Genomic DNA, 23,056 nt, shown 5'->3' with positions numbered 1-23,056 from the left:
CACTTACACGGGGTTTCGATCTCTATAATTTGTCTTTGATGGTTTTCCACTGGCTTTTCTGGGTTGGTGCAAAGGTTGACAATGTAGCAATACATCGCATAACTGGCTAGCAAGGGACAGGTGCCAATTCCCTCCCTTTTGAATGGACCGTCCCCACCAAGACCTATGATTGGGGTGACTCACTTTCACAACAATACCATATAGGTATAATTTTCCAAGTACTTACATTACTCCTTAAACATGACTCATTTGGTGTCAAGGTTCGAGTGGCTATTTAAGGGGAGAGGAATAGCGGGACACAACAGAGTTGGTTTAAAGCCAAATGGCTGTGTTTATTTTAACAACGGGAATAGATTACACTTTGGCTAGGGAAAGCAACGTGTTAACTCTTATCTACATTGCTTCATTAAAAGGAAGAAGCAAGACCAAAGATAAGCTATAAAAGAGGAAAAAAAAAACCCAACCGCTTTTCTTATACACAGAATAAAGTAAACGCAGGGAACAGAAAAGGGGGGTAGAGACGGGGGAGAAGTTAGGCAAGAGCAGAAATATTTGCAAAAATTACAAAATATATACCATACTCCAGATACAGCTGACCAGCAGCATAAACACCGATTGCATAGCGAATTAGGGGAGGTGGTCTTATTTAACACGACACGACCTGAGCCGGCGAAATCTGGATGAAATTCCCTGGCTGAAAGGGTGATCAGACCTTTCAGCTGACACGCGGGAACTCCTCCAATTCTGGCGTGAGACATTGTTTTGTCTGGGGGCTTTTACTCATGTCAATCTCAGATTGGTTCCCTTTTACGTATGTTGATACCGGATTGGCCCCCTAGCTCCTTCGCCTTCCAGGTTCCGAGTAGGAGCCTCCTACGTTAGCAGCTGTACTTGGCAAGCACGCTACTTCTTTGTTTGAGACATGCTTACATGTCTGTATACGACTCACAGGGTGCACTCGGCATGCTAGGGTTATGCACACGACACCTTGGGGTCCTTTAAGGAAAAAGAATCTGACCCAAAATGGAGACCACCTTGTCCTTTTACTAAAACAAAATGGCTGTGTACCAACAATTGGCCATAAAGAGACCGTGTTTAAGCGTGCACTTTAGGGTTGTGACAGACTCAAAAGGAAAGGAGTTGATAGAAAAGATCACAGGACTGACCCCAAACAAGGGTGAACTGCAAAAGGCAGAAGCAGGAAACTGATCTGGTGGAGCTGAGGCGCCACAGGGAAGATGGTGCAAAAATCAGTATGTAGGAATTAGCAAATGTGATTTAAAAAAAAAAAAAAAAAAAAAAAAATCTTTGGCCAGTCCTAATCAAGGGATTTATTACAGTTCTCTCTCATGTGGATTTTGTGATGTCTAATAACATGTGGGCGGTCACTGAAGCTTTTCCCACACTCGGAGCATGTGTAGGGCTTCTCTCCTGTGTGGATTCTCTCATGTGTGATAAGATTTGATCGCTGACTGAAGTTTTTACCACATTTGGAGCATGTGTAGGGAGTCTCTCCTGTGTGGATTCTCTGATGTGTGTTAAGGTTTGAGCGCTGACTGAAGTTTTTCCCACACTCGGAGCATGTGTATGGCATCTCTCCTGTGTGGATTCTACAATGTGTGAGAAGGTTTGAGCGCCGACTGAAGTTTTTCCCACACTCAGAACATGTGTATGATGTCTCTCCTGTGTGGATTTTACAATGTGTGATAAGATCTGATCGCTCATAGAAGCTTTTCCCGCACTCAGAGCACAGGTAGGGTGTCTCTCCAGCGTGGATTCTCTGATGTCTGAGAAGGTTTGAGCGCCGACTGAAGTTTTTCCCACACTCAGAGCAAGTATAGGGTTTCTCTCCTGTGTGGATTCTCTGATGTCTAACAAGGTCTGAGCTCCAAATGAAGCTGTTCCCGCACTCAGAGCACGTGTAGGCCGTCTCGCCTGTGTGGATTCTCTGATGTCTGATAAGGTTTGAACGCCAACTGAACTTTTTCCCACACTCAGAGCATGTGTAGGGTGTCTCTCCTCTGTGGATTGCCTGATGTGTGATAAAGGCAGAGCTCCTATTGAACCTTTTTCCGCACTCATGGCATGTGTAGCATGTCTCTTCCACGTTGATTCTCTCATTTGTAATAAGGTCTGAGAGGTTACTGAAGTTTTCCTCTACCCTCTCTTGAGTCTCACTGGGTTTTGCTTTTTCTGGGAGTGCACAACTCCCAGAATCATTCCCTTTGGATCTTCCTGATAATGTTCCATGTGGTTCTACTTGCTCAGCATCTTCCTGATGGGGTTTCTCCTCCTCATTCTCACTCACCATCCTATCACGTGATGGGAAACAGAGAGAATCCAGACATAGGTCACTCCCTGCACCGGAAAGAAAGGAAATCTGAGAGAGAGGAATGGAAAAAGGGGTGAACAAACCAAAATATGTGTGGGAGAGATCAAACCTATCAGGAGCTGATTTTCCCCAAACTCTTTCCCAGAGGACAGAGAAAGGGATCAGTTTTGGTCCGCATCTCACCAGAACACGCAGGGGAAAGTGAGATCGGGGAAGAACTTTCTGCCAGTTGTCAGTCAGAATAGGAGGGAAGCCATGAGTGACATCTGCCACAATGATTCTACATCTGCAGGGAACAATCCTGAACTTGGAGAGCTCACAAGGTCTTTGTAGGGCATCCCAAATATTTCCTGCATTCCCGAACAGTTTTTGAACTGGTTTAACCAATTCCTCACCTGTGCAGGCAGCTCCTGGGAGCACTTTTTTCTCAGAGCCATGGAGGTCTGGGACCCAAGGCTCTTCCCATCGTTCCAGCTGCAAGATCACATCAGGTTTGGAAACTGGAAACCCCGCTCAAAGCAAAGAAAACAAGGGAGGTAAGTGGAATTTGTGGGATACTTGTCACAAAGAATATTCCATTATTTTAACCCCAGCTCATTTTTAAGCAGTAACATCCCAAGGCCAGCTTCCTTGGCTCAGAGTGGCAGGAGAGTTGTTATTATAAATCGGGGTCGGCAATCTTTAAGAAGCAGTGTGCCGAGTCTTCATTTATTTACTCTCATTTAAGGTTTCGCGTGCCGGTAATACATTTTAATGTTTTTTAGAAGGTTTCTCTCTCTAAGTCTATATATTATATAATTAAACTAGTGTTGTATTGTAAAATAAACAGGGTTTTCAAAATGTTTAAATGTTTAAAATGAAATTAAAATGTTGATCTTACGCTGCCAGCCCGGGGTTCTGTTCACCTAGGCCGGCAGCGGGCTGAGCGGGGCCTGCGGCTGGGACCCCGGCTGGCAAGGGTCCGTCAGCCAGAACCCACAACCAGCAGCGGGCTGTGCGGGGCTGGCGGCCAGGACCCAGAGGGCTGGAGTCAGGGCTGGGGGTTGGGTATGTGAGGGGGTGTAGGTGTCAGGACAGAGGGGGCGCTGGGTATGGGTGGGGGTGCCAGAGTCAGGGCTAGGGTTGCGGGTGGGGGGGAATGAAGGAGTCAAGCAGAGGGCTGGGTATGTATGAGGAAGGTACAGGGCTCAGGGCAGAGGGCGTGGTGTGTGTGTGTGGGGGTCAGGGCTCAGGGGAGAGTGCTGGGTGACTGCTCCCCTAATAACTCTCAACCCCACTGCTCCTTATCCCCTAAGTACCCCCTCCTGGCACCCCACTCCCTATCTAAGCCTCCCTGGTTCCTTGTCCCCAGACTGGACTCTACCTCCTACCTGTCCCCTGACTGCCCCAACCCTTATCCACAGCCCTGTCCCCAGCCAGACCCCTGGGACTCCCATGCCTATCCAACCACTCCCTGCTTCTGCCAGAGAGCCCCCAGAACTCCAATCCATCCAACCCGCCAACTCCCTGCCTGCCCAACCCCTTTCCACACTCCTGCCTCCTGACAGGACCCCAGAACTCCAATTCATACAACCCCCCCACTCCTTGTACCACCCGTATTCCTTCAGAGATTCCCCCACCCTAAACTTCCCCTCCAGGACCTTCCTTGCCCCGGTCCCATGGACTGCCCTGAACCCTATCCACCCCTTGCCCCTCACAAACTCCGCGGATTCCATGCCCCATCCACCCCCCCACCTCGAACCCCTCCCCATTCAACCCACCCTACTCCTTGTCCCCTAACCACCCCAACCCTTATCCAACCCCCCCAGCCCTGGGCCCCTGACCATGAGGCTCCACACAGAGCTAGATACGCTGCTCCGTGGGAGCACACAGCCCTGTCCCTCCGGTTGAGTGGGGAGCATGTCTGCCTCCCTCTGGAGCCAAACGCTACCCCGCGGGAGCGCACAGCCCTGACCCCCAGAGCGCTGCGCGTGGTGGCCAGGCTCCAGGGGAGGGGAGAAGGCGGGAGATGGGCAGGCAGCTTGCTGCACTCGGCCCCGGAGCGCGGACCCCACGGCTTGCTGTGCCAGGAGAGTGGGGCCATTTGCCCACCCCGTGTGCACAGCTATGCTTCTGCCTCCTGCCCCCGTGAGGGAAGTGGAGGCAGAGGAGAGCGCACCGGGCTTGGCAGGATTTTTAGTGGGATGCTGGAGTCCTGGCAGGCTTCAGCGTGCCATTAAAAATTGGCTCGCGTGCCATCTTTGGCACACGTGCCATAGGTTGCTGACCCCTGTTATAAATCATATGCATTACCTTAGTGCCCAAGGATCAACTAACACTGGGTCCTCATTGTGCTAGGCAAAGTACAAACAGAGAATAGTAGATGGCCCATGCCCTGAAGAATTTACGATCTTAATACACAAGACAGACACAGAATGGGGGAGGGGTAGAACCCACTGTTAGAATAGAGATATTCAGGCCTTCCTGTAAAGCCTATACTTTAAGAACTTAGGTGTATTTTTATCACTCAGCTACTTACGGGGGTTATAAAAACAAAGAATCAAAATCACAGTCTGCCTATGTATGGGCCTTCTTTCACTAGGATAGTCTGAGGCCTTGTTCTTAGGCTAAGGCCTTTGGCTAAGCAGCAGGGGCAGCCATAAGCTGGGAAGCAAAGGGTCACATCCTCACATCCCAAACCAGTCACACTGAAATAAGGTGCTATTGGGCTGTTAGGAAGATGATCCTGTCCGGATCTTAAGATGGTTAAAGAAACCTTAATTTCATAGCATCCTGTCTGGCAAGAAATCACTTATCAATGTGGTTGATGAAACCCTCATTTCTGTATTGCTCTATCTTTATGGTCACCACTTTTACATTGTTAATCAGTCTGGTTCTCTAATTGTTTCTCTCTCCTGTACAATTAATGTTGCTAGCTGTAAGTTAATTAGGGTAGTGGTTTATAATTGGTTAGAGCAGGAGTAGGCAACCTATGCTGGCACACGAGCTGATTTTCAGAGGCATTCACATGCTCGGGTCCTGGTCACCGGTCCCGGAGGCTCTGCATTTTAATTTAATTTTAAATGAAGCTTCTTAAACATTTTAAAAACTTTACTGACTTTGTGTACAATAGTTTAATTATGTACTATAGACTTATAGAAAGAGACCTTCTAAAAATGTTAAAATGTATTACTGACACATGAAACCTTAAATTAGAGTGAATAAATGAAGATTCGGCACACTTCTTCTGAAAGGTGACCGACGCCTGGGTTATGTCACAATATGTTAGAATTGGTTAGTTAAATTTCAGCACAATTATTGGTTAAGGTATAGCTGAGAATATTACTCTATAAATGGTGTCAAACAGGAGGGGGAAAGGAAATTGGAATAATAGAATATCAGGGTTGGAGGGGACCTCAGGAGGTATCTAGTCCAACCCCCTGCTCAAAGCAGGACCAATTGCCAACTAAATCATCCCAGCTAGGGCTTTGTCCAGCCTGACTTTAAAAACCTCTAAGGAAGGAGATTCCACCATCTCCCTATGGAACCCATTCCAGTGCTTCACCACCCTCCTAGTGAAATAGTGTTTCCTAATATCCAACCTAAACCTAAACCTCCCCCACTGCAACTTGAAACCATTACTCTTTGTTCTGTCATCTGCTACCACCGAGAATAGTCTAGATCCATCCTCTTTGGAACCCCCTTTCAGGTAGTTGAAAGCAGCTATCAAATCCCCCCTCATTCTTCTCTTCTGCAGACTAAATAATCCCAGTTCCCTCAGCCTCTCCTCAGAAGTCATGTGTTCCAGTCCCCTAATCATTTTTGTTGCTCTTCGCTGGATGGTTTCCATTTTTTCCACATCCTTCTTATAGTGTTGGGCCCAAAACTGGACACAGTAGTCCAGATGAGGCCCCATGAATGTCCAATCTTTGTTAGGGGGAGAACGGGAACAGGGATACAGGCAAGGCTCTGCGGCACCCGAGCTGGGAAGGGAGACAGGGGTAAACACTCCACGGCATCAGAGCTGGAAATGGAACACTGGGAAACAGACTGTATCAGCGCATAGAGATAAGCCCGACTGGTGTGAAGACCTTCAAAATATGTAATCTTATAGGTGTAAAAATTGTACAGGCTACACTACCACCCTGTGAGATCATCAACAAAGTGCCCATTTCTGCCTAGATAGCGGCCCTGCTATGGGAGGGAGGATACAGCAAGGACTCAGCATTGGTGGCCAGGGTCGCTGTGCATAGAGATGGGGAGCTTATCTGGGGAGGGCGTAATGAGTAGGAGAGGGAGGTCAAGAGTTAAAATAATAATATTTAGGAGAAAAATGTATAATAAAGTGAAACTGAACAGAAATAAAACTGGAGTGTAAGCTGTAAAGCAACAAGGTTTGGGTAGGGATTCGGGGTTAAAGGTCTGGGATCCCCCACAGCTCCAGATCCCTAAACCTCTCCTCTCTCCCACTGACCCACCCAGCCCACTTCCTGGGTGCCCTTCCTCCACACTCCCCTCCCCTTCTTCCCATTACTCTCAGCCAGCACCACCTCCCGGCACCTTGGGAGCTCCTTGTGTTCCCTCCTCGTTTCTCACTACCTCATCCCTCCCTGCTGCTTCTTAGCTCTAACCCTGCACACACCCTCCCCATGTCCTGGCACTCCAGAATTATCTACTGACCCCCTTCTCCTCCCCTCCCACAGCTCTCTTATCCCTTCACTCATGGGATCCTGAACGGCCACATTACACGCTCTCCTAAAAGAGCTCATCTGATTGTTACACAACCCATGCATGAGTCATACACCTAATTACTCAATTTAGAATTCCATAGGCAGTCTATTTTCCTCTTAAAATGAGGAAAAGGCATGAAAGCTACAGTTATTAATATAGTTACTAATGTAGTCAATAAGGACACATTAAATGCAATTTTAAAATGATTGACGGCACCAAAAGGCACATGTTCAAAAATGATACTAGAGGGTGGGAGATAAGGCAAAAAAAGGGGGGCACGGAAACTTGTCAAAACTTGGATGACAAAGTTATTACTACTCAGGTTTTTCAGAGACCCCACAGCTTCTAATAACTGAGCGGACAGGACTCCTTACCCAGCAAGACCACCGTCTCATAGTTCTCCTGCATGACATCCCTGTAAAGGGCTCTCTGAGTGGGATCCAGCAGAGCCCACTCTTCCCTGGTGAAATACACAGCCACCTCCTCAAAGGTCACCGGCCCCTGAAAGAGCAAGAGTCCAACACTCAGAACCTGCTGCTCCCGTCACAACCCCACAATTTACGGAACAGCAGCACCAGGTAAATGGAAGCTCCAGGAGGCACATGTTAACAGAGTCCCACCCCACCTTGCTTAGAGCAGCCAGGAGGCATCAGGGTAGAAATAGAGAACCTTTGTGTCTCCCAGCTGACAGACGGAGGTAGGGTCTTCACATTTATCACATACCCACTAGCCAGAGCTTGATATAGGAGATTGGGCTGTCTCTGGACCCTACTGGTGGCTCCCTGTGAGGAATCACAACACTCTCCAAATAAAATATATGGAAGAAAGGGGAAGTCAACAGTAAAGAATATAAGTGAGAAGAATGTTTTAAAAAGTATATTAAGTTCAAAATTAATCCTAACAATGGTAGTGGTAAATTACTAGACGGAAATGGCAGAATTATCAAAAATAATGCAGAAGAGGTAAAAGTCATCAATAAATATCTCTCTCCTGGATTTGGAGAAAAAAAGATGCTATACTCATAGCATAAGATGTTGACAATGACACTCTTTCCATTCCAACAAGAACTCATGAGGACGTTAAACAAGTTAGACATGTTTAAATCAGCAGGTCCAGATAACTTGTATTCAAGAGTTTTAAAAGGCCTGGTGGAGGAGCGTGGTGGCCTGTTAATGTTGATTTTAATTAGAACTTGGAACACTGGGGAAATTCCAGAAGACTGGAATAAAGCTAATGCTGTGCCAATATTTAAAAAGTGTAAAAGAGATGACCCAGCGAATTACAAGAGTGTTGGTCTGAGATCAATACTGGACAAGATAATGGAGCAGCCGATACTGGATTTTATTAATGAAGAATGAAAGGAGGGCAATATAATTAGAACCCATGAACAAAGGTTTAGAGAAAATAGATCCTATCCAACTAACTGGATATCCTTATTGGATGAGACCAAAAGTTTGGTTGCAGCTAATAGTATTGATGTAATACACCTAGACTTCTGTAAGGCATATGACTTGTTTCATCACAATATTTTGACTAAAAAACAAGAATGATACAAAATAAACATGACACACATTAAAAAGATTAAAAACTTTGACTGTAAATGGGGAACCATGGGCGAGTGGATTTATTTCTAGCAGGTTCCATCAAGGATTGGATCTTGGCCCTTTGCTATTTAACATTCTTATCAATGACCTAGAAGAGAATATAAAATCGTCACTGATAAAGTTTGCAGTTGCCACAAAGATTGGGGGTGGTAGTAACAAATGAAAAGTCAGTAGATTCAGGTTCCAGCACTGGAAGTCTGGGACGTTTTCTCAGCCCTTGTTGGAGGGCTATGTCCTGTTCCACAAAGAGGGGAAGTTCCATTCCCAACTCCTGTGCCTTGAAATTAGGCTCCATCTGACACTACACCCCATATTCAGCATAGTGGTATGATAATAATAGGATTAGGTCATAATTATGATGCATATGTGCAAGATGTGTCATGCGCAGTGTCACTGGAAAAGTTATGACTTGCTGAATACGATTATCCTATTTGTGTGCGTAGATCATGATTGTATCTGAAGTTGTGAATATTGACTATGTATCTGTATTTCAAATGTGCTTACCCTGGGTAACACCCACAACCAGCCTTTCAAGTACAACAATGAAGAAGCCAGACAGTGCTGATGGCTCATTAACAGAGACAATGGACTGTGGAAGAGCTTAGCCTTCCTGTGAATGTGTCAGCCAGTCTATGAGTCATGGATACTATGACTCAGCAGTGCATGCTAGGGCATGTGACCAGACCACATGACACTGAACTCGATTTTGGTACCTGTATTTTTCCACAAGTTGAACTCAATTTGGAAAAAACGGTTTCTGCCATATGGAAAAGCTACATAAGGTGGGGTGTGACATCTCTTGGCCTCATTCCCCACACAAGAGAACTCCTGGAAACACCTGAGGAACAAAGACTGAAGTGAGGGAAGTGCTGGTCCAAGAGTAAAGGGATTGCTAGCTTATGTATGGAAACTTGGGGGACTGCTTGTATCATCAGTTAGGGTGAGAAATTGCTAATTCAAATTCTATCCATCTAGTATGTTAAGCTTAGTTTGAGGTTTTGGATATTTGCTAAGTAATCTGCTTTGATCTGTTTGCTATCACTTAGAATTGTTGGGATATGTTAGGGTTAATTAAAAGTCCTGGGAACTGCTGATGTGCGGACATGAGATTAGGGGACAAAGGCATAAGGAGGCAGTAATTATCGGCTTAATAAATAAGTTGCCATATTTTTCCTTTCCCTGTTGCTTGTAAGAATTGATAAGGATGCAGTTGCATGAGAAATATAGTTGTTGGACTGAATGTCCTTTGTGTGAAAGAAAGTAAAAAAAATGTTATCTCCCCCTCCCTTCCTTTCCCAGCTACATAAACAAGCCCTGGCTTATGGCCTCTTCCTCTGTCCCCTGAGAACTGCTCACTGCCTCTTCCTCCATCCCCTGAGAACTGCTGATTAAGGAAATTTGTAGCAACACATTAATACAAAGAACTGTATTTTGAAGGTAAAAATGTCTGTATCACATGTGTAAAACTATGAATAATAGATAGCGGTGGGTATCCTAACAGTATGGGTGTTTCTATTACTTAATAAGGGTTTTGGGGATGTTGCAATGGATGTAGGCGTGTACATACTAACTTAGATAAAAGGAGTGTGATATAACTAATCCACTGCTTACTCGACAATCGGGTCAAGAGGAACAAGTATCGCAGTAAAGAAGCCTGTACTCATATCTACCTCCAGGTCAACCTGCTCCTTTATTCTTCTAACAAAAATCATTTAAAAATCTGTCTGCAGTTAATAAACTTGTTTTGTGCTTTATCTTTACCAGTGTTAAGTATTTTGAGTGAAGTGTCTAGGGAAAATCTGAAATTGGTTAGCACAAACTTGCTGCGCATATCTTTCCCATATTGAGGGAAAGGCAAATTATATTAATGAGCTTACATTATTGAGATCCCTGTGCACTATAAGATATAATTCGGAATTTATACTACAGCAAGTGTGCAAGGTTGGGAAGCTGGGAAATTGGCTGTTGTCTTCTATCTGTTCTTGAGTGGCTTAGGTAAAGCACTCAGGTAGCTTAGTTGGGTGTATGGCACCATCTGCTGTTGTGCTGGATAACAAGGCCTGGAGAGGCTGGCTGAATCTCCAGCAAAGCAGTGTGAGAAGGGCCAGCCCACCTTGAGAGTTAGAGGGCACAGTGGTTCCCAGAAGCCCCCCAAACTGCACCCTGAGGGAGGTTTAGGTTGGATATTAGGAAAAAGCTTTTTCACTCGGAGAGTGGTGAAGCACTGGAATGGGTTACTTAGGGAGGTAGTGGAATCTCCTTCCTTAGAGGTTTTTAAGGTCAGGCTTGACAAAGCCCTGGCTGGGATGATTAGTTGGGAATTGTCCTGCTTTGACAGGGGGGTTGGGACTAGATACTCGCTGAGTGCCTTCCCAGCCCTGAATGATTCTATGATTCTGCGATTCTTGGGGTGACAACCCAACACACCCTAGATTCACATCAGTGTTCAGCGAGACTTTGTCACATCCTACGATTTACCACTCTCCACCACTTTCCTATGCCTTTTACTGCTCCTCCTCCCTCCAAGCAGAGCCCACCACCATCCTCGTGATAATCTCTTACCTGAGCCAGCTCCTTGCAGCCATTTTTTCCCCCTGGGGATGGAATATCTGTGAGCAAAACGTGGACGTTATCTGTAGCCTGAAGGACGAAGAAGGGTAATTTGAGAGAATTCAGAAGGGGCTTCGTCCATTCCACATTGCCAATTCCCCCCCAAGATTTCCCCTGCTAATGGACATTCTAGTTCTGCAACGCTGTGAAGCACAGAGTGACTTATTCCAGTAGAGGCCTAGCGTCTCTCCACCAGGGTGTAACCCATCTGAGACCATGGTGAAACTCCCCTAACAGTCTCTCCGTTCACACTTATCAAGTTTGCAGAGATACCCACGCCTGGGAGGGGTAGTGCAAATGCTTTGAGGATAGGTTTAAATTCAAAATGATGTGACAATGAGAAATGGTCTGAAGTAAATAGGATGAAATTCAATAAGGACAAATCCAAAGTACACCACTTAGGAAGGAACAATCAGTTGCACACATACAAAATGGGAAATGACTGCCTAGGAAGGAGTGCTGCAGAAAGGGATCTGGGGGTCATAGTGGATCACAAGCTAAATATGAGTCAACAGTGTAATGCTGTTGCAAAGAAAGGAAACATCATTCTGGGTTATATTAGCAGGAGTAAAGTAAGCAAGACACGAGAATTCATTCTTCTGCTCTACTTCACACTGATTAGGCGACAACTGGAGTACTGTGTCCAGTTGTGGGTGCCACATTTCAGGAGAGATGTGGACAAATTGGAGAAAGTCCAGAGAAGACCAACAAAAATGATGAAAAGTCTAGAAAACATAATCTATGAGGGAAGATTGAAAAAACTGGGTTTGTTTAGTCTGAAGAAGAATCAGAGGGGACATGATCACAGTTTTCAAGTACATAAAAGGTTGTTACAAAGATGCCAGAGGAAAATTATTCTTCTTAACCTCTGAGGATAGGACAAGAAGCAATGGGCTTAAATTGCAGCAAGGGCAGTTGAGGATGGAGATTAGGAAAAAAACTTCCTGTCAGAGTGGTTAAGCACTGGAATAAATTGCCTAGGGAGGTTGTGGAATCTCCATCATTGGGGATATTTAAGAGCAGACTGGACAAACACCTGTCAGGGATTGTCTAGATAATACTGAGTCTGCCTTGAGTGCAGAGGACTGGACTAGATGACCTCAAAGGAGTCACTTTGGGGGATTCTCCCTGTCATTGTCTCCAAAGTAGCTGTCTCAGGTTTACAAAGTCATCTGATACTCCAGCCTTTACATAATCTCTCCTGGCAGTACCCCCTTTCATGGGCTGGGCCTAGTTTTAGTTTTTGACAAGCATGACCCTGGGGGCTCTGAGACTGGGCCTTCTTGCATCAGCACACCTTGTTTCTTTCTGTGGCTCTCCAGTGAATCCAAATGAGCAGATATGCCTCATATAGACTATGAACATAAGAGTTGCCCAGTGCATCAGACCAATGGTCCATCTAGCTCAGTGGCCAATGCCAGGTGTTTCAGAGGGAATGAACAGAACAGGTAATCATCAAGTGATCCATCCCCTGTCACTTATTTCCAGCTTCTGGCAAAGAGAGGCTAGAGATACCACCCCTGCCCTGTGACACTGGCAGATGGGGGTTTTGCAAGAGCTAACACATCATGTCTTAACTGAACATGGACAAACGCATAGTTGGAATCAGTCTGACTCACCTGTATCAGTATTGTTAAAACAAGTATTAGGATTATAATAATGTGTTTAGACTTTATTGAATGCTTGTGAGTTGCTGCCTGGGTTAATATCTGACTAGTTGCATTGTGAGCCTCTGTGGCTCTGTAAATCATCAGACAGGAGAGAGACTTTACCCAAGTGAAGTGCTGACTGGCAACCAAATGCATTACACCCTGTCTGGCAGGAAAGGTCCATCAACACCAGAGAGACTATTATGGGATGTTAAAGAAGACAAGACTGTTGTTGTGCTCTTGACTTCCCATTAGCTGTGTTTGCAGTTCAGAGCACACGGCAGGAGGAGTATAAAAAACCCCATGCAGAAGGAACTGATTATCTGTATGTTGCTTGGACTCTGGGAGGCAAAGTTTCTAGGCATAAGCAAGAGATCCCCAGCTGATTAGCCTGGTTTAGTCCTAAGGAAGATACAGAGCTTGCTTATTACAGAAGCTTCTATTACCTTTTGAAATTTAAGACTCTAACTTGTCTGCACCTATAGGATTACCTGCTTTAATTTTGTAAACAACCCCCATTTCCTTTTAAATAAGTCTTAATACAGGTTATTACAGGACTGGCTACAAGTGTTGTCTTTATTGTGAGGTCTAAGATTCAATTGACCTAAGTAAGTGACTGGTCCTTTGGGACAAGGTCAGGCTTGACAAAGCCCTGGCTGGGATGATTTAGTTGAGGATTGGTCCTGCTTTGAGCAGGGGGTTTGGACTAGGTGACCTCCTGAGGTCCCTTCCAACCCTGATATTCTATGATTTGTGGTGTAAGGCAGTGGTTCTCAACCAGGGGTCGGGGGCCTGCTGGGGGGACACTAGGTTTCAGGGGAGTTGACAAGCAAGGCCAGCCTTAGACTTGCTGAGGTCCAGGGCAGAAAGCTGAAGACCCAGCACATGGGGCTGAAGTCCAGGGCCCTGAGCCCCACCACCCGGGGCTGAAGCCAAAGCCTAAGCAATGTAGTTTTGTGGGGCCCCTGTGGCATGGTACCCCGAGAGTGGAAGAAAGTGCCCCAAGGACTCAGCCAGAGAGTTGAGCCCTGACACACTACTGGCTTAGAGGTTCTCTGCCAGTCAGGAAGGGGTGGCAGCGAGGGAAGACTAGCAACTGATGATTGGAGGGGTGAAGAGGTTTGGAGTATGGTGGGGGAAGAAGCGCTTGGGACTGGATAACCTGGGGCTGGGCAGTCTCCATAGGGGACATTTGCTCCTCCTGTGCCCCTTCCACACCCTCTTGTGAGTAAACAGTGACCACCCTGTCCCCACCCCCAGAGGCAGCCATGTCTCAGGACTCTTCTAAGTTGCACCCACTAACTCTCTTCCTATTAGGGGTACAGCTCGGGGCAAGAATTTCCCACCAACATCAACCCAGCCAGCTGTTGGCTGTTCTGGTGTGACAGGGTGGGTCAAAGGCAGAACTGCAGCACTTCTCGGGCAGAATTTATTTTCTTCATGCAAAAAAAGAAATTCTGCGCTGGACGTGAATTCTGTGCATATGCAGTGGCACAGAATTCCCACATGAGTAACTCACACCCAGCACAAACCTAACCTGCTCAACTCCCATCTCTTCTCCCTATGTGTTGAGTCCCAGAGCTGCTGCTGTCATTAATGCACACAGGCTTTCACTCCCATCAGTGCTGGCGAGACCCAATCCAGTTACAGGACTGAACCCTTATTCTCCCATCACATTGGACAGTCTCAGTTGAGGGAGGGTAAGAGTGGGAGGGTGTACAAAGCGAAAAGAGTTGTTGTAGCCATGTTGGTCCCAAGATATTCAAGGGAGGGGTTTTTAATTGGTTCTAAAAGAAATTAACTTACCTATCTTTTCTCTCCAAGAGATCTGAACGTGGCAGAAGGAGACAAACAGGAAGACAGAGCTCAGGACTCTAAATCAAACATTTTCAATCCCCTGGAAGAAATTACATTGCCCTTCTACCCCTGGTTATGTTTGTGTCCTATATGAGGGACTACCCCATTCCTCTCACAGCAGCAAAGAGAGACCGCAGCCAGCCCCAGATGGTCCTTCCCCAGCCTGGGATGTGTATTGCGAGGACGTTTGTGTGGTGGGTGCACGGGCTGGGTACAGCTACACCGATCTGCAGAGCATGGGGGCTGTGGGCACAGGTAGTAATTCTGGAGCTGGACTTCTGTTCCCTCCAGGTCTCATGGCAGATGGCTCTGGAAGCATCAAGCGGGTCCATCACTGCAGGGGAAGGTTGGAGGAGTGTCTGAGATCAGGGTAAGAATTGGAAGGAGGTCCACGTGCAATAATGGGGGATGGAATTCAGCTCCCCGCCCCTCTGCCGAGCTCAGCAACCAGGGATTTATTCAGTGAAGTGAATTTCACTCTGGATGACTTTGAGCCAGCCACTGAAAGATTCTTGTGCCTTAGGTTCCACACTGGCCACAGGAGTTTACTAGTTCTCCCTCCCCAGACTGCCAGGGGCAGCCAGGGATAATTAGTGGGTTATGGGAATTAGAAGATGAACATTCACTAAGAACAATGATATTTGTGTGTTTATTATTAAATCCCCAGACACCCACCAGTCCGCATCCTCCTTCCGATGAGCTAGAAATATCTAAGGGACTCAGCTATTGATCCTGCAGTCAGTTCCTGCCCTTCCCCACTTTCTAAAGCAGCACTTTTAAGAACAGGCCAGGGAAACACGTAAATACTCTGAACCAAATTCCAGAAGCTGCTGAGCATGGACAAGTTAAAATGAAACCAAGGTTCCGTCTCTCCAAGGACCTGGCCCCTAGCGCAAAATTATAGACACTCCCCAGAAATATGAAACAGCAACTTCATAACTGATAAATAAAATTCTATCTATTGCCTTCTGGGAATTACCAAAAAAACCAAAACACCCACCTAGTGAAGGTGTTATCCTGAGGAAAAGATCTCATGTGTCTTTACAACTCGGTATGATCTAATCTGGAACTTTATACACTAAAATGCCTAATTCGTTACCCTATGCCAATTGCCTGGTGTCACTACAGGGTAGAATTAAAGTTGGTGCCTTAGTTGTGAATTTCCATCCCCTAGTGCATTGTGATTGCTGTTAAGTAGGTTTGACAAAATTCATTTTGTCTATTTCTTTCTTTTAATTTCAATTGATATCAATATTTATTTTAAGCCCTTTTTTCAGTTTATAATTTCAATGTTCAGTTATGGGGAGTCATCAGACAACAATTATTTAATAACAGTAACTGTTGAGATTCCAAAAGCCAAATCATATAACTGTTCAAAGAGAAATGGTCAATGTCACATACAAAATATACTGTAAATATCCTTAAATCAAACTCAACTTTCTCCAGAAGCATTTCTGTATTTTACCTATATAAATATTTTTTCGTGTGTGTGTGTACAGTGAAATCAACATTTATTGCAACCTATTCATAACAATCCAATCCTTTCAAGAGTAATTTTAAGTAATGAAGTACTTGAATTCTTTCACTTCCTGGACTGTAATGCTTCATTTCAGGATAATTACACCCTCTCTGTGATGTATTTAACTCTCAGTACCATAACCCTCTCGTGATGTAGCTCCTGTCTGGGAGCTCTGCTGAGGCCAGTGGCATTATGATCAGAAGGTGACACACTGACATGAGCAGAGACACATGGGGGAGGGTGGAGGATGAGGTAACATGGACGCTACCAGAGTTGAACATGGCTCTACAGAGCAAACTCCCTCTCAGCATCTCCTCTCTCCCACCTCCCAGAGTCAGTAATTCTGATAAATTGTTCCCTGAAATTTCAAAAGCCCCAGTATGAGAAAGAGTGATTAATGCAGGTAGCTTAGGAGCTGCAGTGCCAACCCCCTGTCTTGACAAGGGGGGTGAAGAACTGCAGTAGAAATGGGTTAGGCTGGAGAGGGCAGAGCTGATGTGGGACTGGGAGCTGAGTTGACCAACAGGCCAGAACTCATGCTGGGTTTGGGAGAAGAAGTCAACAGGACTGGGTACAGTATATTTTCCCCATTAACCATTCTGCCATGTATTTAATTTAGAAACTTTTCATTCATATCTAAACATCTTGGAGCTAAGCTGGGTTGATGCATTTCCACTTACAGTGGTACAGTTTTAATTAGGTGCTTAATCATGCAACACAAAGCAGTCAATAATGGGTGTGCTTTCATTCATTAACTTGACTGAGTGCTGTGCATTGCTTTTAAAAAAAAGATGGTGTGAGTGAGTGTCAAAATTGTAGGCATTAAGAAATGGTAAGTAGACGTCAGTTCATTTCTCATGTGTTTATCTCCCAATTTTAATTTCAGTTTTGAATCAGTATTAATACTATGAAGTTTAAATAGCATTACAGTCCATTTGTATAATTGTTTGCAAGATTTCAGTGGCTATTGTGAACCAGCCGTCTTAACCTTTTATTTTGAGATTCCTAAATACAACCCAGCGCACCACTCCCTGAAAGTCTGCAAGCCCTGGGAGGTGAAATGGTTCCTTAGAGAGCAAACACCTGACGAGCCCTTTCACCCTAAAAAGGGCATTTGGCACTTTGACACTGCTTTATCCCCCCCACCAGAAAATGCTATAAGTAACCAGGTGATTACAGCAGACCTTCACTAGGTACAGTTCTACCAGCTATGGGCCAACATTTGAATGGTTCTGTTTGTTTTATCTCGCTATGGTGTGTGTATCTGCTCTGCTGACGTGCTGCTTTGGTATGGAATGCACCACGGCCACAGGGAGCAGAGGCATGAACTCTCACAAAACACCTCCCCACTGTTGGCCATCCCCTCCCTCACCTCCATATGGCCATTCTCAGCCTATTGCTAACAGTTCCTCCCAGCCTTCAGCACTATAAATAAATAAAACGAGATGTTACAAAAGGTAGATTGTGCCAGAGAAACCTGATCTGGATGTCAGTAAGGCATCTGATACAGTTCCACATGGGAAACTATTCATTAAATTGGAGATGATGGGGGGATTAATATGAGAACCGAAAGGTCAATAAAGGATTGGTTAAAGGGGAGTCTACAAAGGGGTCATATTGAATGGTGAGTTGTCAGGCTGGAGGGAGGTTACTAGTGGAGTTCCTTAAATCAGTCTTGGGACCAATCTTACTCAACACTTTTATTAATGATCTTGGCACAAGAAGTGGGAGTGTGACACAAAGCAGGGAGGGATTGCCAATATGGAGGAGGACAGGAAAATCATACAAGAAAATCTGCACGTCCTTGAAAGCTGGAGTAATAGAAATAGGATGAAAATTAATAGTGCACAAATTCTAGTTGTTAGTCCCCAAGTGGATAATTTTGCAATAAGCTGGGGATTTATCAATTGGAATGACAGAGAAGGAGAAAGACGTAGGTGTATTAGTTGATCACAGGATAATTATGAGCTGTCAATGTGATGCGGCCATGAAATAGGTTAATGCAGTCCTAGGATACATCAGGTGAGGTATTTCCAGCAGACACATGAAAGGTTAGTACTGTTCTACAAGGCACTGATGAGACCTCATCTGAAATACACCTCTACCTTCTGGCCTTAAAGTCTCTGAGTCTATAAACTGTGCTGTGTGTTGCACAGACACTGATGGAGATCAGGGCCCCATTGTGCAGCACAGGGCAGAGAACCTGACTGAGATCAGCACCCCCATTGTGATGGGTACTGCACAGAGAGAGAGGGACAGTCCTTCCCCAAAGAGATCACAATCCAAGTAGACAATGAGTAGGAGGAAAACAGAGAGGGGCTGTGACTTCCCCAAGGTTACCAAGCAGGTCAGGGACAGAGCCAGGAAAAGACCCCGGTAATGCCGGAGCCCCGTCACCCGCAGCTTGGAAACGTCCCCAGACTTCATTGTATTAGGCTGCAGGAAGAGATGGTTTGTCCATGGATGCACAGGCTGTCTTGGCAGGGCAGCTCAGCTGCAGCCCCTGCACACAGCTGGGGTGTGTGTCCGGGGTCAGGAGAAGTCAGTGTCCAGCCCTGTGGGGTTGTGCTCCTCGCTCATACCTCCCTGCTGCCCCTCCCTTGCCAGCTGCACTGTTCAGCCAGCCCCAGGACTCAGCGAGGTCACTGCCCCCACACCACACCAAACCTTCAAACCGGGACATGGTGCACCAGTGCCAGAGTGCACTAGTGTAAATTCTGTCTACACTAAGGGTTTGCACCAGTTCCTAAAACACCAGTGTGGCAGAGACCTTCAGTACCCAAAACAGCCGTATGGTGGCACTAGAACAGGGATCTATTTCTAGCTCTGTCACGGACAGCCTAGGTGACCTTGGACACGTCAATGTTTCTCCTCACAACTTTAATCTATTTACCCTGCTGCCCACTCACTGGGGTCTCCTCTCTCTCAAGAGCTGCTCACCACAATATAATGTCAGGCAATTCAGGAAAAAAAACGACAACAAAAACCACAGGATAAAACGACAATGCAAAGGAAAAGAAAACAACACAATGTTAACTAATACACCCTAGGACAATATTACACAATGAAGAAGAGCTCACCTCAAACCAACACAGCACAGGCACCAAAAACGCTGAGGAAAAACAATGCACCATAAAACTGCAACACAACATGGTGCAATCACAGTTCCAAATGGCACCATGCAAAACAGCTCAGTGTAGAACAGAACACAGCACAAAAGAGAATTATTTCATTGTAGGCCTGGAAGGGATCTTGAGAGGTCGTCTCCTCCAGCCTCCTGTGCTGAGGCAGGACCAAGTATCCCTAGACATTCCCAGACTAGTGTATCTCTAACATGGTCTTAAAAACCTCCAAGGAAGGAAATTCCACAACCTCCCTTGGAAGCCAATGCAATGCAAACACAGACCAAAACGATGCTGTACACACACAAGCTGGGCTTAGGGTTAAGGGGAGAGGCAAGAATTCAAACAATCTGGGTTCAGTTCCCAGTTTTGCCCCAAGTTCTCCATGCAAACTTGAGCAAATTACTTCAGCTCTTTGAGCTTCAGTTTCCCTATCTGTAAAATGGAGCATCACCTCGCATCATTTGCCTATTTAGCCTTTCAGCTTTTTGTGGCAAGGCCTCTGTCACTGTGGGCATGTCTACACTGCAGTCAGACACCTGCAGCTGGTCCGTGCCCACTGACTTGGGCTCACATGGTTCAGGCTGCAGGGCTGTTTAATTGTAGATGTTCCAACTGGGGCTGCTGCCCAAAGTCTGGCACCCTCCCACCTCGCAAGGTCCTACAGCCTGGCTCCAGCCCGAGACCAGACACCTAAACTGCAATTAAACAGCCCCTTCGCCTGAGCCCTGTGAGCCTGAGTCACCTGGCATGGGCCAGCTGGGGGTACCTCATGGCAGGGTAGAGATACCCTTGGTGTCTGTTCAGAACCTGTCACAATGGGGACCCTGATCTTGGTCAGTGTCTGTGCACAGTCCTCCACAACAGGAGTCTTATTTCAGTCGGGGACCCTGCAACTCCCGGCATTACAGGATCCCTAATTTTGTTTGGGGTCCCTGCAGCATTTGGCAAAATGTGGGGCCAGGATCTCTGTCAGGGTCTGTGCAGTGCCTAGTACAATGGTGGGGCGTGATCTGGGTCGGGGTCAGTTCAGGGCCAGGCCCAACTGGGACACAGATCTCAGTCGAGGCCTCTGAAGTGTCCAGCACAATGGATGCAGCAGTTTGGGTCACAGTCATGCGCTGCCTGGCACAAAGGGGGCCATGATCTCGGTCCAGGTCTCAGTTTTACCTGGCAAAACAGTGGGGTCTGATCTCACCTGGGGTCTCTTCAGCGCCTGGCAGAACAGGGCCTAGATCTCACCTGGAGTCTCTGCAGCGCCTGGCAGAACAGGGCCATGCTCAGTACAATAAGAGCCCTGATATCAGTCAGACACCTGGAGAGAAAAGTGGGAAGATTTTTGAGAATCTGATATTAGTATTTCAGAACTGAGGAGAAAATGGGACACAAACTAAATATTTGCCAACATAAGGGACAAGTATCAACATGTGGGGAGATTTTATATCACCACTCAAGAGAAGAGATAGGAAATTTAAAGGGATTATATAGCGATACTGAATCAACAACAAAATGGGATGGATTTTTCTTGCCTCACACTCATAGGGCCAGGAGGGAGCCCTGGGTGATGTTTTTTCACAGGGGAAAGGAGCGGGGCTGGAGCCACAAGGTTGCTGGCTGTGGGGAGGGGCTGACAGTGGGGTCTGGAAATGTGACTAGCAGGTGCTGGGGGGTGGGGGAGTAGCTGGGACTGGGAATCCTGGGGCTGGGCCATCTCCATGGGGGACACTTGCTCCTCCCTCCCCTTCCTGGGCCTTCCCATGCCCTGTTGCCAGTAAAGAGTGCCCCCCGCCCCCACCACAGCCCAGAGGTGTCCCTGTCTCAGGGCTCCCCAGCCTCTGCCCATTAACCCTCTGCCCACTTCAGAAATCACTCAGAGGAACGATTTCCCCCTAAACAAGGACAAATCACTGCAGGTAAAAATGGAGGGAAAAATCCCAAACCTGAAATCTGAATTGGCCATTGACGAAGTGGAGAGAAAATGGGGCACAATCGGGGGAGGAGAACAGGGAACTTCTCAGGGATTTGAAGGAAGGTGTGTGTGGGGGGTCACCCTGGATGCTGCTCGTTCCTTTCTAGAGAGAAAGGGGCAGGACTGGAGAGGATGGGGGAGTCCCCACGGGAGGGGGCAGCGGTAAATCCGAAGGGATATCAGCCCTCCCTTCCTCTCCCCGCTCCTCGGGGGTCACCTGCTCTTCTCTCCCCTCCCCCCGGCCATGTTCGGGCTGCACAGACATTTTCCATTCGCCCCTTTCCCAAGTCTCCTCCCACCCGCCCGGTAGCCCCAGTCCGGCCCCACGCAGGGACCCCAGTGGGGCCGGGCCCCTCCCCCCGAGACCGCCGTGGGGCCCCAGGGCAGAGTCTGGCCGGGCTCGGGGGGCCCTGGGCTCTTGCGGGGACAGCAGCTCCGAGCCCCCAGCGAGCGCTGCCCCCCAGGGAGCAGATCCTGGCGCTGCGAGATGCCAGGTCCCCCCCACGGACACTGGGGCAGAGTCACCGGGGCTCGCTCCGGTACCTGGAAGCTGCAGCGGTGCGGACACAACCCGGGGCGGCTCCAACAGGAGCAGGGCCCGGGCCGGGCACGGGGGGGTTAATGAAGGTCTCCCCGGCACAGAGCCGCCTCCTCCGCCCGGGCTCCCAGCTCACAATGGAGCAGTCGCGCGACTCTCACCCAGCAGCTGATCACACTCCGCCCAATCCCCGATCTGCGCATGCCCAGAAACAGGAAACGCAACCGGAGCGTCAGGAACTACATTTCCCGGCCTGCCCTGGGTCCGCGTCCGCCCTCTCCGTCTCAGGTAAGGGAGCAGTTCAGCAGCTGAAATTGCGCATGGTCCGTGCCAGCCCCGGTGGGGGCGGGGGAACAAAGCTGCTGCTTCTGTGCGAGCTGGGCCTGGACAGCGCCGCTGCTGCTCCTCGGGTCTGTGCGGGGGGTGCCCGGCATTAACCCCTCCGTGCCCGGCCGGCGGGGGGGCTTTCTCCAGCTGGGACCCGCCCCCTGGACAGCCCCGGCCGGAGCCCCGGGTGAGTGAGAGACCCCGGGGGGAGGGCGCTGGGGCCGGGCGGGAAGGTGACTCTGCCCCGGGGAACCTGGGAGAAGCCTCGGAGCTGCCTGAGCCCCCGTGGAGCTGCAGCAGGATCCGCCCCGGCCCCGCTGGGATGGGGGTGGGGCAGAGCCTGGGGCCCGCCCCGGGGAGTATTAAATGGCTACCCCTCTGATACGTGACACCATAGCAATGTGCTACTCACGTGCACTGAGCATGCTCAGTAACAGCTGCCGAAGCCATTGCCCTTCTCCCTGCCAGTATCAGCCGTATCAGAGGGGCAGCCGTGTTAGTCTGGATCTGTAAAAGCAGCAGAGAATCCTGTGGCACCTTACAGACTAACAGACGTTTTGGAGCGTGAGCTTTCGTGGGTGAATACCCTCTTCGTCAGACGCAGGTAGTGGAAATTTCCAGGGGTAGGTATATATATGCTAGCAAGCAAGCTAGAGATAACGAGGTTAGTTCAATCAGGGAGGATGGGGCCCTTTTCTAGCAGTAAAGGTGTGAAAACCAAGGGAGGAGAAACTGGTTCTGTAATTGGCAAGCCATTCACAGTCTTTGTTTAGTCCAGAGCTGATGGTGTCAAACTTGCAGATGAACTGAAGCTCAGCA

General features: G+C 47.6%; 2 protein-coding genes across 7 annotated transcripts in view; both read right to left on the bottom strand.

The window, feature by feature from the left end:
- The window catches only part of LOC116826458 (uncharacterized), a 614,657-nt gene that overhangs the window by 359,928 nt on the left and 231,673 nt on the right, over nucleotides 1-23,056 (bottom strand). For 2 of the 6 annotated variants that reach the window (XM_075071420.1, XM_075071422.1), the window contains exons 1-2: nucleotides 20,646-20,697; nucleotides 7,417-7,543 (exon numbers count right to left, since the gene is read on the bottom strand). In XM_075071420.1, the coding sequence (XP_074927521.1) occupies nucleotides 7,417-7,543; nucleotides 20,646-20,681 (163 nt within the window). In that variant the 5' untranslated portion in view covers nucleotides 20,682-20,697. Of the gene's footprint in view, nucleotides 1-7,416; nucleotides 7,544-20,601; nucleotides 20,719-23,056 lie in introns of those variants that run through there. The other 4 variants (XM_075071426.1, XM_075071425.1, XM_075071424.1 and 1 more) reach the window with 3 other exon arrangements.
- On the bottom strand, nucleotides 308-18,922 carry LOC116818952 (uncharacterized). Its single transcript, XM_075071448.1, has 3 exons — nucleotides 18,915-18,922; nucleotides 2,728-2,844; nucleotides 308-2,358 (listed from the first exon to the last, which is right to left on the bottom strand). Exon 3 carries the CDS (start codon nucleotides 2,309-2,311, stop codon nucleotides 1,319-1,321), a length of 993 nt encoding a protein of 330 aa, XP_074927549.1. The 5' UTR covers nucleotides 2,312-2,358; nucleotides 2,728-2,844; nucleotides 18,915-18,922; the 3' UTR covers nucleotides 308-1,318.

The sequence above is a fragment of the Chelonoidis abingdonii genome, chromosome 11, assembly GCF_003597395.2.
Source record: "Chelonoidis abingdonii isolate Lonesome George chromosome 11, CheloAbing_2.0, whole genome shotgun sequence".
In the NCBI taxonomy this organism is placed as follows: domain Eukaryota; kingdom Metazoa; phylum Chordata; order Testudines; family Testudinidae; genus Chelonoidis; species Chelonoidis abingdonii.
The sequence above is the reverse complement of the archived record's forward strand: the minus strand, read 5'-3'. Positions and strand labels throughout refer to the sequence as shown.